Genomic DNA, 18,283 nt, shown 5'->3' on the forward strand with positions numbered 1-18,283 from the left:
TAGTGATTCCAAAAATCTCAAGTAGTAAAAATATAGGTTTTGCTATTGTAAATATTTTAGACTTTTTGCTTTCCTGAAGACAAACGTCGATTAATATATGGCTGTTCAAAATTTGCATATACTCGGATTAGTGACTCGTTTAAGCCTATTTAACTACAGATCGTATAAAAAATACATAAATAAAGTAATTTGTGAAGCAGTAACGATTAATTTCATTTCGGATTCTAATACCAAAAAAAGGGACCAACAGTATTTTGATCGTAACTTACTTTTCATGTAAGAAATTAAAAAAAAGCTTTTTTAAATACTTTAAAAAAGTTGAAATCAGTTTTACCCGAAAAATGCTTGATTTTTTGGTTATTTTACGTTAAAATATTCGATTTGTAATTTGACGATTAACAAACCAAACCGTGTTAGCTGCAACTCTGCTTCTACGGTGTCTACAGACTTTATATATACACCATTTGTTTACTTTCTTATAAGCTATATTTTTGCTAATAGTATTTTTTGATAAAATACTTACTCTTTGAGTTATTTGCGGAAAAGCGCCTGAAAATGTGCTTTTGTGTACAAAAATAAACATTTTCACTTGCAAATAACTCGAAGACTATTGACTTAGTAAAAAACAGTATAGAAAAAAAGTTGCTTAGAATTAGTTAGTTCCTGAAATTCAGGACTTAATTTGAACGTATGTTTTTCCAGTCCCGAGAAGGGGTGAAAGTCACCCCCAGGGCAAAAGCACACATTGGCACAATATGACTTTTTTCTTTGAAATATTAGCTATGTGTATGCCAAATTTCATGTCAATCCAAGCCGTTCGTTAAAATTTTTTGGTTTGCAGCTTTTTCAATATTTTACCGTGAGTGAGACTATTCAAACAGTAAATTAAAATTTTTTGGTTTGCAGGTTTTTTAATATGTTACCGTGAGTGAGTGGACTATTAAAGCAGTAAATTAATATTAATCCTATCTTTTTTCATACTGACAGTACTGATCACTTTACGCCAGCCGTTTTTATAAATAATGAAACTCAAAAATTTTCTACATCTAAATCTCCAGTCATAATAAATTAAGAACCAATATCGTAAAACTTCTACAGCTTTAAAAAAATTAACACTGGAATGACATTTATATCAACAAAATAGATTCTCAAATTGCATATGATACATTTATTAATGAGTTATAAGTTTGTATTACATACAAACTTCTAGGGAGACAAAACGGTTAAATAAAAAATATAAAAAACTTGGATCGGTGGGGTTGATATATTTAATCAAACGACGAGATTTTCTTAAAAAAAATTAGTGTCTATATTTATCCTTACCACTATTAATTGTCTATATTTAGAATTTATCAGTTATTAAAAATTACCTAAAAGTAGAGGCTGAAGAGGGTGCAATAAATACGAAAAAAAGGAGCATCGAGCTTGGGATTATTTTTATGATCCACCCTATAAAACTTGCATTGAGTATCTCAGTTATTTCTGCAACTTTGCAGTTTACAGCTTATTCATGGATCATGCTAATATATAAAAATATAAGTGTTTTCAAGTATAAGTGTTAGCACGTGTTTTGTCAGGCACCGGCAGTTATTATAAGAAGTGGTGAAACGAGGGTTTCGGTTTAATCTGGTAAAAGGTACCTTACAAAAGCGTTCCCTATGTTTCTTAATAAATTTTGTTATCAAATTTTTTGATAAATAGGTATTTTTCGTACACACATAAAAATTAAAATTTATTAAGCAGTTACGTTTCCTAGTATGTACTTGTGTGGTTCAAAATGTCCCCATCAAATTAGAAACAAAAAAATTAGCAAAAAAAACATGGTTCCGCGGGACCATGCTCAGTACGCCACTGGTTAAAACAAAACTATACATTGATCAAAAGTTGTGATCAGATTGTAGTAGGTAATAATAACCGTCCCCAGTTGGTGTGTTAATTTAAATAAAAAAAATCTACTGTATAAAAAAAATACGCAATGCGAAAATGACAACATAAAAATTGGATGACGTAACGGATTTACAAGGAAATAATAAATAGGTACCTCAGGAAGCGAAACATTTTAAAACCGAAAAATTACTGGTTGCTATTTTTCAACTGGTACCTGGGATAAGTCAATAGAAAAGGCGTATCATCTCGTGAGTATCGAAATGTTTAATGCGTCATGGTTTTTTATTAACTTTTAAGCAAAAAGGCGACTTTTTCATTTATTTCAATATTGTCAAAAAACTTTTAATTGTAAATGAAAATGTTCAACAGACGACTTTCTTGAAAATACTTTCTCTTTAAAATGAGATTTTCTAAATTAAAAAATGTTTACAGACAAAACAGTTATTGCAAATTAAACCCGGAAGCAAGCATTTGTTTAAATTGTTGAAAATTATTAAAATAAACAATAAAAATATTTAAAACATATTTTACAATATGAGTTTTTATGTAGTTACTGTATTTGCAAAATATGGTCCTGATCGGTTCCATATTGAACGTTTTCATCTGAAATGCATGATTTTTACACAATATTGAAATGAATGAAAAAAGTCACTTTTTTATGAGTCACCAATAAAAAATTTAAATCCCACGAGATCGTTGCTTTTTCTATGTCACTTCCCCCACAGATTTTTTAAGTTATTTTTTAGCTTCGTTTTCTGGGGTAAAACCATAGACATAATAAGGATAGACAAGACATACTGAGCAAAATAGCGTAACGCGTGGGCAGTTCTTTTAACCAAGCGATCCCGCTCATGTGACAGACAAAGATTATTAGACCACTCAAAGTGAATATTAACCAATGACGTCCTTGACATCGGCGTCCCATACCTTACCTTGTTCATTTTTATTATGTCTATGGGTAAAACACCATCTAAAAGACTGTAAATCTTACCTTCAGGTGCACTTCTTTGGTAGTCTTCTGGTCGAGCTCCCATAACGATAGGAAGAACGTTTTGTCCCAGACCGTTAACATAAAATTTTTCGGTTATATAGTCTCGACAATTGGAATTTTCGAACGCCAAATAAAATTTATAATCCCTTTCTAATATTTCAAAACATTTTCTATCTGATCTAGGACACTAAAACAATACAAATATCAGTCAGTATTACGTATAATATAGATTACAGAAATAAAATTGTAATAAATCGTAGTGTTTAGGTATACATAGGAGGTGAACTATTTTTGTTTATTGAAAAATAAAATAAATCGCAAGTAACTAATACAGCACTAAGTAGTACTTAATAAACTAAAATAGACTAAGTGCTGTGCTTTGATGACTCATTTAAAAAATATATGTATCAAACCTTTCTCGTCAAGATACTATCTGAAAACCAATCAAAAACAAAAATAAACCAATAAATACTTCACCACTAATTCGGAAAATCTCAACCCCACCAGGACCATGGGCGAAAAGCAACAAAGAAAAAGCTGATCTATTTGCTGAACATCTAACTGAAGTCTTCAGGCCACACGACAACGACCAAGTATACAAGAAGTAGAGCAGGAACTAGCCTTACCAATTCATCAACGAGAGCTACTAACTTTAATTACACCGAACGAGATCAAATATGAAATTAATAATTTGAATGAAAAAAAGGCACCAAGCACTGATCTCATAACAGCAAGAATGCTAAAACAACTTCCTAAAAAGGTATAATGAAGTTATTGTACATGTTAAATACAATATTAAAACATAATAATTATCCTAGATCACTAAAAATGGGGCAAGTACATAATTATGATACCGAAACTTGGTAAAGATTGAACGGATGGTTCATAATACGGCCCAATAAGTCTACTGCCAATAATTTCACAACTTCTTGAAAAGCTGTTACTTAGAGAATTATTATAAGAGAAGCCACCTAAAATTCCAAAACTGGATGCCAGAACCACAATTTGGATTCCGACAAGCTCATTCTACAGTGCAACAATACCATCGCATATCACATGTAATTAATAGAGCCTTGAACAATAAACAATATTGTACAGTAGCCTTTCTGGACATTAGCCAGGCATTTGATAAGGTATGGCAACCAGGATTACTTTATAAAATCAAAAAATCCTTACCCAACAAATATTGTGACTTATTAAAATCGATGAACTATCGAACCGTAACCAAATTCAGTCAGGAGTCCCACAAGTTAGTATACTGGGTCCACTACTTTATGTACTGTACACATCCGATTTACCAACCTCTCCACAAACCACCATTGGAACTTTCGCTGATGATACAGCAATATTTGCAACTGAAGATAATCCAACAGCTCCAGTACTAAAATTTCAGGAACGCCTAGACCAAATCGGACAGTGGTTAAAGAAATGAAAGACAAAAGCTAATAAAACTAAGTCAACCCATATAACTTTCATACTGAGGCACTGGCGAAGCGTCCATATAACCACTGTTATCATTGGTAACAGTTAAAAATTTTGCAAATAAATATTTTATGACTACTGTGACATAATTCCATTTATATTTTTACTTTATCGTACTATATACGTAGTATAGTATAATAGATAAAGTTATAGGATCGTGCAAAAAAAATTTTTTCAGATTTCACTTTTTTTCGACGTTTTGAGTCCCCCTGAGTCTAAAAAGCAAATAAAAAGACATGTCGGAAGTATGTACGTACGTACGTATGTCGCCACCGCCCAGCAAAAACTACTGGACCGATTTTGATGAAATTCGGTATGAGTAAGTTTAAGAGAATTTTGTCGAGAAACTAAGCTTTTAAAAAAAACCTCTCAAAGGGGGGCCGAAATAGGGGGGTTATTTTGGGCCCATTTTTGCAAATTTTGACCGAAATGAATGAAATTCAACTCAAAGTAAGCTCATCGATAGGTAAATAAAAATACGGAATTTGACATTTCCAAATTCAAAATGGCGGCCAAAATGGCCGACCGCCCACCCGACACATTTCCCTATCTATCTAAAAACTTGTTGAAGATAAGTTTAATTTGAAAAAGTCGTTATATAGTCTAAAGATGGGGCTATAAGAAGGATGTTATCGTTTTTCAGAAAAAGTTACGGGTTGCCTATATTTAAGGGGTCACATTTTGACATAAATTTGAACTAGATTTTCTCAAAAATGGCTCCAAGGAATTTTTTTATTTTTTGATATATCTTTGATATCCTATCAGTAAATTGAATGACATTAGTCATATATCTTAACTCCCCATAGGAGGGGAGTTATGAATTTTTTATAAAAAAATATTCGAGTGCCCGTAACTTCCTTCTTAATAGAAACTAAAATTTGAAATTTTGCAAACATATATGGTACTTTATTATCTATTATCACAATAAATTTTACCAAAAATATGGCTTCCGGTTGAACCGGAAATGAATAAAAAATCTTAATTTTTTTAGATACGCCCTGTATATTTTAACATATTTTGAAAGAATGCAAAATTACCTTTCCAATGACATAAAATTCATTGCTGTAGCTCAAAAACTCGAAAAGTTACGGTAAATAGAAATTTTGCTATAATCTTATGTGTGTCCTCTCTCACGCGTTCATAGCAGAGCATTATTGTAGGGCAGTCAATGAGGGTATTTTGCTCCGAATTCCATCCTACTACATTGATGTACTTGATATTTTCACAGTAAGTAGGGAATAGCTCAAGAAACAAAATCTACCCTATATACTATGGCGCTTTTATCTTGGGGCGGTTCCCACTTCTTCAAGGGGGTGGAAAATTTGTTGGTCAAAATAAGCACGAAAGTGGCTAAAGAACCTATTTCTAAGCAAAAACTGGTCTATACTTTTTTTTTGGAACTCAATACTTTTTGAGTTATGCGTAGTTGAAAATTGGCCATTTTCATTGAAAAATGACACCTTTTCGGACGGATTTTTTGTGAATACCTTAAAAACTATGCATCGAACTAAAAACACTATATAAAACATTTTTTATATTATAAATAATAAAGAGATTCGTTCCTTCGTAAATGTTCTATTTATAATACAAAAAGAGATATGGTAGGTGAAAATAGTTTGTTTTTTGGTGCATGCTCAAATTGGTGTATTCAACTTAAAATAACAGAGGAACGGTAGGTTTTAGGTGTATAATGCTACCAACACCTTTTGTAGTGTTTGAAAAGGCCTTTAAAACGAGCACCGTTAAATGTCGGTTACTTACAAACTAAGCGAGATATGGTGCAAAAAAATATATGACTAATGTACTTTAAGGAAAAATGAAAAGTATATACATTTAACTCCCCATCTACCATAATTTAAATGCATTGTTTTCCTTCTACAATACCTTTTAATATATATATATATATATATATATATATATATATATATATGAGATGTAGATCCTTGAAACACACTCAGTGATCAAAGGATCCAAGGTTAATGGTTTGACGACCACTCGTACGAAATCAAACAGATGAAATAGAGAATGTGGAAAAATCTTAAATAGATTCTATTCGAAAAATTTTTCCCAACCCGAAATGGTGGATGTGTGAATTGTTCGTAAGGGGATTTTTCCACATTCTCTATTTCATCTGTTTGATTTCGTACGAGTGGTCGTCAAACCATTAACCTTGGATCCTTTGATCACTGAGTGTGTTTCAAGGATCTACATCTCATGTTTTTAAACATAGATTTTACTTACTTTAAGTAATTAGGGAATTAAAACTTGAGACTGTCATTGTCGGACTTGCCGTAGATTTACGCACCTTCTATGTCTAGGTCTCGAATGTTGTTTTTTGATTGGAATGTGTCTAAAGATATTCAACCTCTCATCTTTATTGATAAGCCCAGAGAGGTTGAAGAGGGCGAAACACATTTCTAAGAACTGGTGTTTGGATCTTTTTTTTTTTTCCCAACCCGAAATGGTGGATGTGTGAATTGTTCGTAAGGGGATTTTTCCACATTCTCTATTTCATCTGTTTGATATATATATATATATATATATATATATATATATATATATATATATATATATATATATATATATATATATATATATATATAGTGTTATTTCTACTTTCAAAATGTTGAACGGGTTTAAAATGAATGGTTTTTGTAAAAAATGTGATCAAATTATAGAATGAATTTTTAAATTTTCTTAAAAATCTTCCTTTTTCTCCATGTAATTCGAAAATAAAAATATTTCACCCCTGAGAAGTGGTGGGAACTTCCCCCATGATAAAAGCGCCATAGTATATAGGATATACTTTGAATTAGGAGATTGGGCTACTCCCAAAATTTCATTAAAATCCATGCAGTAGGATAGAATTTGGAGATAATATCTTGTTCTTAATCTCGCGCATTGACTGGCGTAATCGAAATAGAATGAAATGCAAATATTGTAAACTATTAATTTCTCAGAAAAATGAACTAATTTGAAATGAAAGTATGACTATAATATTCTATTGATTTATGCAATAATCTACACATCTATAGTGTGTCCCCGAAATATGGCATCGAACATTTTCTCAAATGCAGGAATTAATGATGCGTAGAACCATAAAATACTTTTAAGTACAGTAGGTGTTTCTAAAATATCAAAATAACGAGTAACTTTGTTATTTTTATAGAATTCCAGTATCTAGTACCATAACGATAATAGATCGGTACGATAAAGTTCTCGGGCGGCCCTTCCGTCCAGCGTTTTTACCAATAGTACGTTGTTTAACGGTAAAATATTGCAAAACCTCTAGATTTTAAAGAACCGCTTGGATTGACATGAAATTTGGCATAAACATAGCTAACAAGTTAAAGAAAAAAAGTGATATTGTGTCGATATGTGCTTTTGCTCTGGGGGTGGTTTTCACTCCCTCCTTGGGGTGAAAAAATATTCGTCCAAAGTAAGTCCGGAAATAGATAAACTGACTAATTTTAAGTAACTTTTGTTCTATAGAGTTTTTTCACTAAGTCAATACTTTTTGAGTTATTTGCCAGTGAATATGTTCATTTTTTCAACAAAATAACCACGCTTATTGACTCAATAACTCAAGTAGTAAGTATTTTATCGAAAAAACATTCTGAGCAAAAATATAGCCTGTAAAATTTTTAAAAAATGGTGTATATATCACGTCTCTATACGTAGTAGAAGCAGAGTTATTGCTAATTAAAAATAGGTTCATATTCGTCAAATTCCAAATGGAATAATTTAACGTGAAATAATAAAAAATGAAGCACATTTCGGGGAAAACTCATTAGAACTTATTTAAAGTGTTTAAAAAAAGCTTCATTTTTGTTTTATAAAAAAATTTCTAGCATCAAAAGTAAACAAGTTAGGCTCAAAATAAAGTTAGTCCCTTTTTTTGGTAAAAACGTCGGGAAAATCTCCCCCTAATTAGTATCTCAAATGAACTTAATCGTTACGACTTCACAAGTTTCTTGACTCGTGTATGTATTGTTTATATGATCTGTAAGTTTCATCGGTTCAAAGTCCTTATTTTTGAAAGGGCTGTAGTTAAAAGGGGTTGAACGAGTCACTGATCACGAATGTATGCAAATTTAGAAACACTAAATCTTAATCAATTTTGTCTAACAGAAAAACAAAAAAATACATGATATTCAGAAAAGACTTTTTTGTTTTTCGAGATTTTTGGTATCTCTAACAATTTTTAAGTTATTTTGAAAAAAATCATATTTTTCAAAATTAAAATTTTTAAAAATTTTACTTTGAAACCAAATTTTTTCAAAAATAAGCACTTTGAATCGATGAAACTTACAGATGATATAAACACAACATAAGTAAAATAATTTGTGGAGCGGTAACGATTAATTTCATTTAAGTTGCTAATTAGGGCGTGGTCTTCCCGATTTTTTTTTGCCAAAACAAAAGAGACCAACTTTATTTTGAGCGTAACTTGCTTAAATTTAATGCTAGAAACTTTTTATAAAAACAGAAATAAATCTTTCTTTAAACACTTTAAAAAAGTTAAAATGGGGTTTCCCCAAAAAGTGCTTAATTTTGTGGATATTTCACTTCGAATATTCTATTTGAAATTAGGTGAATATGAATCTATTTTTCATTAGCTATAACTCTGGTTCTACGAGGTCCAGAGACCTAACGCGTACACCATTTTTTTTTACTTTTTTACAGGCTATATTTGTGCTAATAACGTTTTTCGACAAAATACTTACTTTTTGAGTTATTTGCGAAAAACCGTCTAAAAATGTAGTTATTTTGTTGAAAAATAAACATATTCACTCGCAAGTAACTCGAAAAGTGTTGACTTAGCGAAAAAGCTCTATATAACAAAAATTAGTCAGTTTATCCATTTCCGGACTTATTTTGGACATATATTTTTTCAGAAATTGAAAGGTCACCCCAACCAATTAATATCACCACTACTGCTGCAGCCACTAAACAACAGAAGATTGCGAAGGGTATGGCCCATAAAGTCATATTAGTGATAAAGTGTAGGTACAATATAGTTCATATAATGATATAATATATAGTATTTTTACTACAAAAACGTTATTACGTAGGTCAAAATTTTTGACGTAAAAGAACTGTCAAAACATTAGAATGTGACTTTTCATTATTGCCATGTTTATAATAAACATAGCAATAATGAAAAGTCACATTCTAATGTTTTGACAGTTCTCTTACGTCAAAAATTTTGACCTACGTAATAACGTTTTTGTAGTAAAAATACTATAATAATATCATTATAATTAAAAAGACAAGTTATTGTGCTTTTTATCAAATTAACTTACGAAATGTTTAATTCTGATTGTTAATAGGTAAATGCCTATATAAAAAATATTTATTCCAAAATAACATTATTATTATTTAATCTTATCAATTATTAAATACCACACGTGTTACCAAAATATTCTACATTTTAGTCCCTATTACAATCAGATCCATCGATGTGGTCGCTGGTATCATTTCCTTCATCCAGTAATTTTATCTAGGGGACCAAATAGGTACATACAACATTTTTTCAACTATTTTTCAGAATTCGTTTTATCAAAGACTTCCGGTATGAAACCCATTCTCACCACCAAGTACGATAACCAACCTACTAAATAATTTGAAATGTGTTTACACAATTTCTTTTCATTGTCATCTCTCGGAGATAACATAAATACGAAGATTTTTGTAAAATGGTTGAAAGAGAATCTATTTTGTTTCGTTACGAGGCTAAATCAGCACGTCATCAATATTTCTATCTTCTTCAAGTGCCATCTTCGTTCCGAAGGTTGGCGATCATCAGGGCTATACGTATTTTCGAAACTGCTGACCGAAACAATTCGTTGTTGCTACAGCCATACCATTCCCGTAGATTCTTTAGCCAGGAGTTTCGTCTTCTTCCAATGGACCTTTTTCCTGCTATCTTCCCCTGCATAATTATTCGAAGCAGTTCATATCTTTCGCCTCTTGTAATGTGTCCCAAGTATTGCAGTTTTCGTTTTTTAATCGTAAATATGACTTCCTTTTCTTTATTCATTCTTCTCAAGACCTCGACGTTTGTGACTCTCTCCGTCCATGATATTCCCAAGATTCTGCGATACATCCACAGTTCAAATGCCTCTAATTTTTTGATATCAATCTTTTTCAGCGTCCATGACTCCATTCCGTAGAACAGCACAGAAAGTACGTAACATGTCATCAGGCGAAGTTTCATTTCAAGGCTCAAATCTCTTCCACAGAACACTCTTCATTTTAGTGAATATGGTTCTGGCTTTTTCTATTCTTATTTTGATTTTTGCTGAGCTATCGTTGTCTTCATTCATAAAAGTGCCTAAATATTTGTATTTGCTAACTCGATCGATAATTTCATTGTGTAAATATAAATTTTGGACATTTCGTGTTGATTTCGATATTACCATAAATTTAGTTTTCTTTATGTTCAAAGATAGTCCATATTCTTCGCTGCAGTCTGCTATCTTATTCACCAATGTCTGTAGCGTCGTGTCGTCGGCAAATCTCAGATTGTTTCATCTAACACCATTTATTTTAATAGCTATGGATTGCTCAGAGAGTGTTCTATTCATTACGTCTTCGGAATAGAGATTAAACAGGGTTGGTGACAGTATACAGCAGTGGTGCTCAGACTTATACTACGTGGTATCTACCGCATAAACTGCAAGGGTCCAGCGATCGACTGCTAGTAAAAAAAAAACAATTATGAAAATAAAAAACTTTATTGCACATTTCTATGTGATAAAAAGTTGTAACTATAGAGAGTTGGAATTAAAGTCATGTTTTTCATCTTAATTTTATTTGGATGTTGATGCATGGCACTGCATATCATCCACAAGTTTTTCATATGATGGTACGTAATTACCGAGGGCCAAACGCAAGCATGATGAGAGATGTTCGTCAGTTAGCCGATTACGATACTTTGATTTCACTACCTTCATTTGGGAAAATGCAGACTCACACAAGTACGTTGATCCAAATAATGCTGTGAGCTGCAGAGCTACTTGCCTCAAAGATGGATATTTCTCAGACGATATGAAAGACCAAAATTTTTTATCAGTTGCTCTGGATTTAAGGTGTATATCCGAAATTATTTTTAGTACCTCATTTTGGACGGAAACGATTTCCATATTGAAAGTAACGGATATTTCAGTTGCAATTTTTTCCACGTCTTCGCAAGAAAATGGATTAGACATAAATGTTACAATATCTGTCAGTTTTTTTTAATCAGCGAAGCGTCTTTCAAACTCACTATGAAGTGCTTGCAGCTCCGTCTCGTAATAGACATAATTCAAATGAGCGGTTACCCTTTTTTCAGCGATGGAAAGTTGTTTAAATCCTTTCTGTTAATTTGTTTAATCAATAATTTCAATTTGTTGACAAAAAAATGTACTGCACTCATCATATCGATAATTGTTTTATTTTTACCTTGTATGTAGTTCCAAATTAAGGACGTTCAAATGATTTGTTAAATCTGATAAGAAAGCTAGGTCACTGAGCCATTTTTCGTTCTGAAGTAGATGAGTGTCGTCCCCTCGTTCCTCTAGAAAAGAAATTATTTCGGGAAGTAACTCCTGGAACCTATCTAAAAATTTTCCACGGCTCAACCACGTCACATCTGTATGCAGAAGTAAATCAGTGTGTTCCGCAGAGTCGCTAGCTTGCAATTGCGCTTTAAAAAGACGTCGTTGCAGGCTTCGCGCTCTTATTGAATTCACAATTTTTGCTGTAATCTTCATAATGTCCATATTTAAAATTTTGGAACACAAAACTTGCTGGTGAATAATGCAATGAAATGAAAAAAACGATGGAAAGTCCTCGTTAGCTCGACATAATGCAACAAATCCATTGTTAACGCCAGTCATGGATGTTGCACCATCTGTTGTAATACACACTAGTTTGTAAATAGGTAGCTCGTATTGTTCCACAAAATTTATAAAAACGTTGTAATATATCTTCTCCGCGAGTTTTCTCTTTCAGAGGCATTGTTAACAAATCTTCTTTACATGACATATCAGAAAATACCATTTGAATGAAAATACACAACTGGGCGGTATAGTCATATCGGTTGACTCGTCATATTGCAAAGAAAAGTATACACACTTCATAATATAACTTTTCACTTGGCTTTCCAAATCTTTGCCCATGATTTCGATACGTCTGGTGACCGTTGGGCGTGACAACTGGACTTCATAGCAGACATAATATCTGTTTTATTTTTGAAGTCTTCAAATAATACACTCGCTGCTTCAATGAATGCTTCTTTCACTACCTCTCCATCTTCAAACGGTTTTTATGTTGTGCCAGTATATAAGAAATTTTGAATGATGCAATCGTTGCAGCTACTGATTGTTTAACAGGCCTAGTGAACATTGATTGTTCCGCCTTCAAACTACTTTTCAAGTCTTGCACTTTCCCTTTTCTAAACAAACTGTTTTGCGGAAAATCATTTTCATAGTTTTTGTGCAAAGTTTTATAATGCCGTTCTAAATTTCCGCATTTGGGAAGAGCAACGGAAGACCGACAAACAAGACAAACACACTTATCTTTCACCATGGTAAACAGGAATTCTTCTTCCCAGGCATTATTAAAATGATATGTTTTACTCTTTTTCGCCGCACTCATATCGAGTTTCAAATATTAACGTATAATAAAATCTTTGACTGGTTTTTAACATACTTTGGTAATGAATGACTAATGATTGACTAATAGCCATACAATGCCCATACAGCACACTACCAGTTTAAGTTATCTGTGAATGCTGATATGCCGAATCGGCATTATCGCAACTTTTGGGTGAGGAGATCGCATATTTTATTTTGCTCATACACGTGTGGTGAGTCAGCGCATTCCCCGTCTTTTCCATTTGTATTAAATACAAATACATACAATAAAAATAAATTTTATTTTTTCCGTGAATCGCGATCGACTTCAAAAACTTTGGCGATCGACCGGTCGATCGCGATCGACTCTTTGAGCACCGCTGGTATATAGTATACACCCTTGTCTCACACCTCGCGATATAGAAATATTTCTATATTTCTGCGATTAAAGATGAAGGTACAATATTGTGATAATATTAGTATCTCACTCTTCTTCATGTGCCTCATCCTTTATGTACATTGGCGATCATCATGGCCCATTTAACTCTGTCTGCAGCGGTTCTGAAGAGTTCTATTGTTGTTTTTCCGCTCTCTTTCATTCCACTCTCCCTTGTATAACGTATAAATAATCGCATTAATTCAAATTTTTCATTTCTAAGTATGTGACCAAAGTAGCTCATTTTTCTTTCCTTCATAATGTTCAGTATTTCTTTTTCTTTTTTCACCTTTCTTAATATTTTCGTGTTTGTTACGTGTTGTGTGAATGGTATTTTCCACATTCTTCGATAACACAACATCTCATAACTGGCAAGTCTTTTTTCAGTTTCGTCCGTAATTGTTCAGGCTTCAAATCCATATAAAAGGACAAAGAATACATACCTACAGCATCTCATACTCTAGTTCTAATTTCTATTCCCAGTTTTCCATTGCATAATATTGTTTTGATCTTATTGAAAGCGCTTTTGGCTAGCTCTATGCGTCGTTTTATTTCGAGGCTGCGATCCCATTATTCATTTAGTTCACATCACAAATAATTGTATCTGGGTACTTTCTCTAAAGCTTTTCCTTTAACGTAGATTGTTTCGTCTTCAATCTTGTTCTTACTCTTACTGACAATAATGGTTTTTGTTTTTTTGTGTTCAGAGCCATTCCATACGTCTCGCAGTACTGCGTAGTGCGATCAACCACAATTTGCAGTCCTTCTCTGCTGTCCGCAAGAAGTATTGTATCGTCTGCATATCTGAGATTACTCACTAATGTTCCGTTAATTGATATGCCTTCATTGCTGTCATCTAGTGCTTCTTTAAATATTTCTTCTGAGCACATATCGCCGCTCCGGAATAAGAATGACGTAACTGCAAAAAGCCAAATTTCTCAAGAGAGCAAAAAACCCACGAGGAAAAAATTTCCTGTAGTTGGCTGTATACCATTTATTACAAAAAACCATGAAATCGGTTAATTCGAACAAAATTGTCTTATACATCCCTCCCTGATTTTGAGACATTTCTACATCTGTGTCTCCCCCATTGTGATCTTTTATGGTACTTTCACATACAATGGCCACTTCCAACCATTCGAATAAAATCGATAACTTGATACCAACATAAAATTGCTTTTCTAAGCCCTAGATGTCCACATAATAGGGCTTGATAACGTTTATTAAGTTTTCGTTCAACGTGTAATGTGGTTTGCCTATCTCTTTCATTACAATTATTCTAACTTTTACATCAAGTTCATTTTCATTTAAACAGATCATTTACCATAGTGTGAGCGACTGTTTTTATTGTTAATGATTTAACAAACTTTACAATAAATATCACAAAACCATCAGGGAAATTTTAACTTCCTGTGGAACTGTCATTTCTGTCATGTCACCATTCAGGGTTTCCGCTATCAAAGTCACTTGCTTCTACACAGCCATGATGTGATCAAGTCAAATTTAGCTCAATGGTACCTCGAGAGTGAAACATTGGTTATTTTATACATCCATGTGTAAAATCACATCATTTTTATATGTTCCTATGACGGATTAAGTTTAAAGGGTTTTTACCCTAATATTTCTACTTTGGTGGTTAGCATGTTCGATTCAAGTAAGTACAACCCATAACTTTTTAAAATCATAGTCAAACTTTTAAATACTTTACATTATTTTATCAGGTTGTACACATTTTAGGAAACACTGATGATGATCGGTCAACCGATTGAAAACTAGTTATGTTTGCTTTATGATGTAGCCCTGTATAGGGATTTTAACAAATATACCTTTTATAAAGGATTTCATGGTGAAAAAAAAAAACGATTTTTAAATATTTAAAATAGGAATTAAATGAGGAGTAATCGTCCAGGAGCATCGGTATCGCGTTTATTCTTTTATGATGATGGCTTTTATTTTTATCCCTATTGGTTCGAATTTCATTTTATGAAATTCGAACCAATAGGCTATTGATTATATTCAAAATAAGATAGCTAAAAGGAACTACAGCGTTAACGGGGTTTTATTATTTAATATGGTCAATGGACATCTATATATGAAAAAACCGCGGAGTGCTACCATTTAAAGGGGTGCGTTTTTGAGAAATAGGCGAATTAGTCCCTGGGCACAGGTTACATTAGAGTGAGATCTATGCACTTTTTGTACAAATACGTCTACATAAAAATTGTTCCTGGTTAAATTTCCAATCTAAATATAACTTTTTAATATCATAGATACTTTTTTTTACAAAAATATATTCAAAAGAAAAAGCACAAAGAAACCCAAAAGAAAGAAATTTTGTTTTTTGTCCCATAACTTTTGTCCACGGGGACATAGGTATAGACATTGCTTCACAGAAAAAAAACTTATATATTTTCTTTTTAAAATGATGTTTGGTACAGGTCATTAGGATTTACAGTTTTCAAAATATGATTTTTCAAAGCTCGCCACTCACAGAAATTTTGGGCAATTTTCGTTGTTATTTCGCAAATATTGTTCTGTAACTTTTTTCTACGTAACTTTAGGTATATGCAATGGTACACGTAATAGGAATAGAAATCAATTACCTTTAAAATGGTCTACTGTAAAACGTTGTACGATTTTTTTAAAGAGATTATGGTTTTTCAAGGTTTTATACTTTTAACGATTTTTTTATAATATAATATAAAAATAAAATATAACTATTATACAATATATTATATATTATATAATACCTAATATAAAAAAGTATTATTTTTTACATTTTTTACGATTATTTTTGAAATTTCTTATTATAACTTTTTTTTTCTTGTACATGAATATACTATCTATATATTATCATCTATATTAAAATACATAATGGAAACCGAGTGATTCTTTGATATTTTTTACCTGTATTATTTAAAATTATTTCTTTTACAAAAATTACATAAACATTAGTCTTAAAAAGCATCACTTTAGTTAAAATTATTTAAACGTTGACATTTAAAAATTTTTTAAAATCAAAGTCGATCTCTTCGTTAGCATTAGCTTCAATATCTTCCTCTGACACCTCAGTTATCTTAGAGTTCCCACAATTACTACCCACGCACATGCACCATTTGCAGAATATTGAACAACTAATTCCTATCTTCCTACAACCGCAGTTTTTTGTACATCCTTTGGTACATTTACATGCTATTTTTTCAAGCAAAGCTTATGGTGCAGGAGCTTTGACAGTAAATATTGGAATTAATCCATATTTTTTGCCCGGCCGAGTCAAGTCAAGTCAAGTAAGTTTGCCCGGCCGAGTCAAGTGGATCCAAAGTATTACCTATAAAAAATAAGATTCAATCATAACACACAATCCCATAAAAAAGTTATAAGGAGAAATTTAAAAAATAATCCTAAAATCAAAAATCGTTGCAAGTACTTATTACAATTTGAAAAAGCATATCTTATTCAAAAATAACCCTAGAATTTTTTATAATACACCATTTTAAAGTAAACAGAATAAGCTTTCTTTTTTATTATATAATATATACCATATAGAAAAAAAAGTTATAATGGGAAATTTAAAACATAATCGTAAATAATATAAAAACTCGTTAAAAGTATAAACAAGTACAGTGGAACCTCGATAACTCGGATTAATCGGGACCGCGGCCGATCCGGGTTATCGAAAATCCGGGTTAGCCGGAGAATATGGTAAAAATCATTAAAATACGGTATACTTACAGATAACCTCCATTATAATTACAAAAACATGAAACACATATGCACAGTACACATCTAAATTACGTATAGTTGTATAGAGTGTAGAGTTTTGTTCATTTCTTGGTAAAAACTCAGTCATACTGTAGATATGTACCGACACCATATGATGCTGCAATAAATTGATTTTAAAGATTCGCCTTTATCAATCCTACCTAATGTTTCTAGTTTCTTTTCCATTGTCACTACAACATTTCTACGTTTTGTTACCATTACGTAGACAAAAATCACGCAAACACAATCTGAAGCACGATTACAGAACGGAAGTGATTAATACGACTGTACTACACACACGGTCACAAGGAACAATGTTGTTATTTAAGAACAGACTAAGATCATTGTTTTAAAAAATAATTTTTAAATAGTCACGTCTATTTTAAACAATGCTAAGACAGTTTGACATAAATAAAGGAAAAGGAATACAGACAGGTGCCTGTTCTTTCCGATTAGCCGAGACGATCGCTCTGCCGCCGTGTGCATGAATCATTTTTACTATTGTATATGTAGTTCAAATTACACAAATACACATTATCTCTCAAATATTATTTTGCCTACATACATTTTTATTTGATAAAATTGTTAAATTGTTTATTTGTTAAATTTTTGTCTGATGAAAATCGGTCCGGGTTAGCCGGACTTCCGGGTTATCGGGGGCCGACTTATCGGGGTTCCACTGTATATTCAAATGGGAAATAAGCCACAATTTTACCTAAAAATGATTTTATTAACGTTTCGACGCCCAAGTCGGGTGTCGTTGTCAAAATACAAAATAATACTATTATTATTATAGCCCAAGTCGGGTGTCGTTGTCAAAATACAAAATAATACTATTATTATTATAATAGTATTATTATTATAATAGTATTATTTTGTATTTTGACAACGACACCCGACTTGGGCGTCGAAACGTTAATAAAATCATTTTTAGGTAAAATTGTGGCTTATTTCCCATTTGAATATACTTGATTATAAAAATGCCACAAGAAAATAGCTTCAGAACAACATTAAAAGTATAAAGTCTTGAAAAAGATAACCTCTTTAAAAGAAGTCGTACAACATTATACAGTAGACCATTTTAAAGGTAATTGTGATGGTTTA

General features: G+C 32.0%; 1 protein-coding gene across 6 annotated transcripts in view; it reads right to left on the minus strand.

Annotated features, from left to right (window-relative positions):
- The window catches only part of LOC126890792 (glycoprotein 3-alpha-L-fucosyltransferase A-like), a 319,356-nt gene that overhangs the window by 23,054 nt on the left and 278,019 nt on the right, over window positions 1-18,283 (minus strand). For all 6 annotated transcript variants that reach the window (XR_007700463.1, XM_050659984.1, XM_050659985.1 and 3 more), the window contains exon 7: window positions 2,879-3,065. Coding sequence is in view for 5 of the 6 variants with exons in the window: in XM_050659984.1 (XP_050515941.1) it covers window positions 2,879-3,065 (187 nt within the window). In the remaining variant the exon portion in view is untranslated. The remainder of the gene's footprint in view (window positions 1-2,878; window positions 3,066-18,283) is intronic.

The sequence above is a fragment of the Diabrotica virgifera genome, chromosome 8, assembly GCF_917563875.1.
Source record: "Diabrotica virgifera virgifera chromosome 8, PGI_DIABVI_V3a".
In the NCBI taxonomy this organism is placed as follows: domain Eukaryota; kingdom Metazoa; phylum Arthropoda; class Insecta; order Coleoptera; family Chrysomelidae; genus Diabrotica; species Diabrotica virgifera.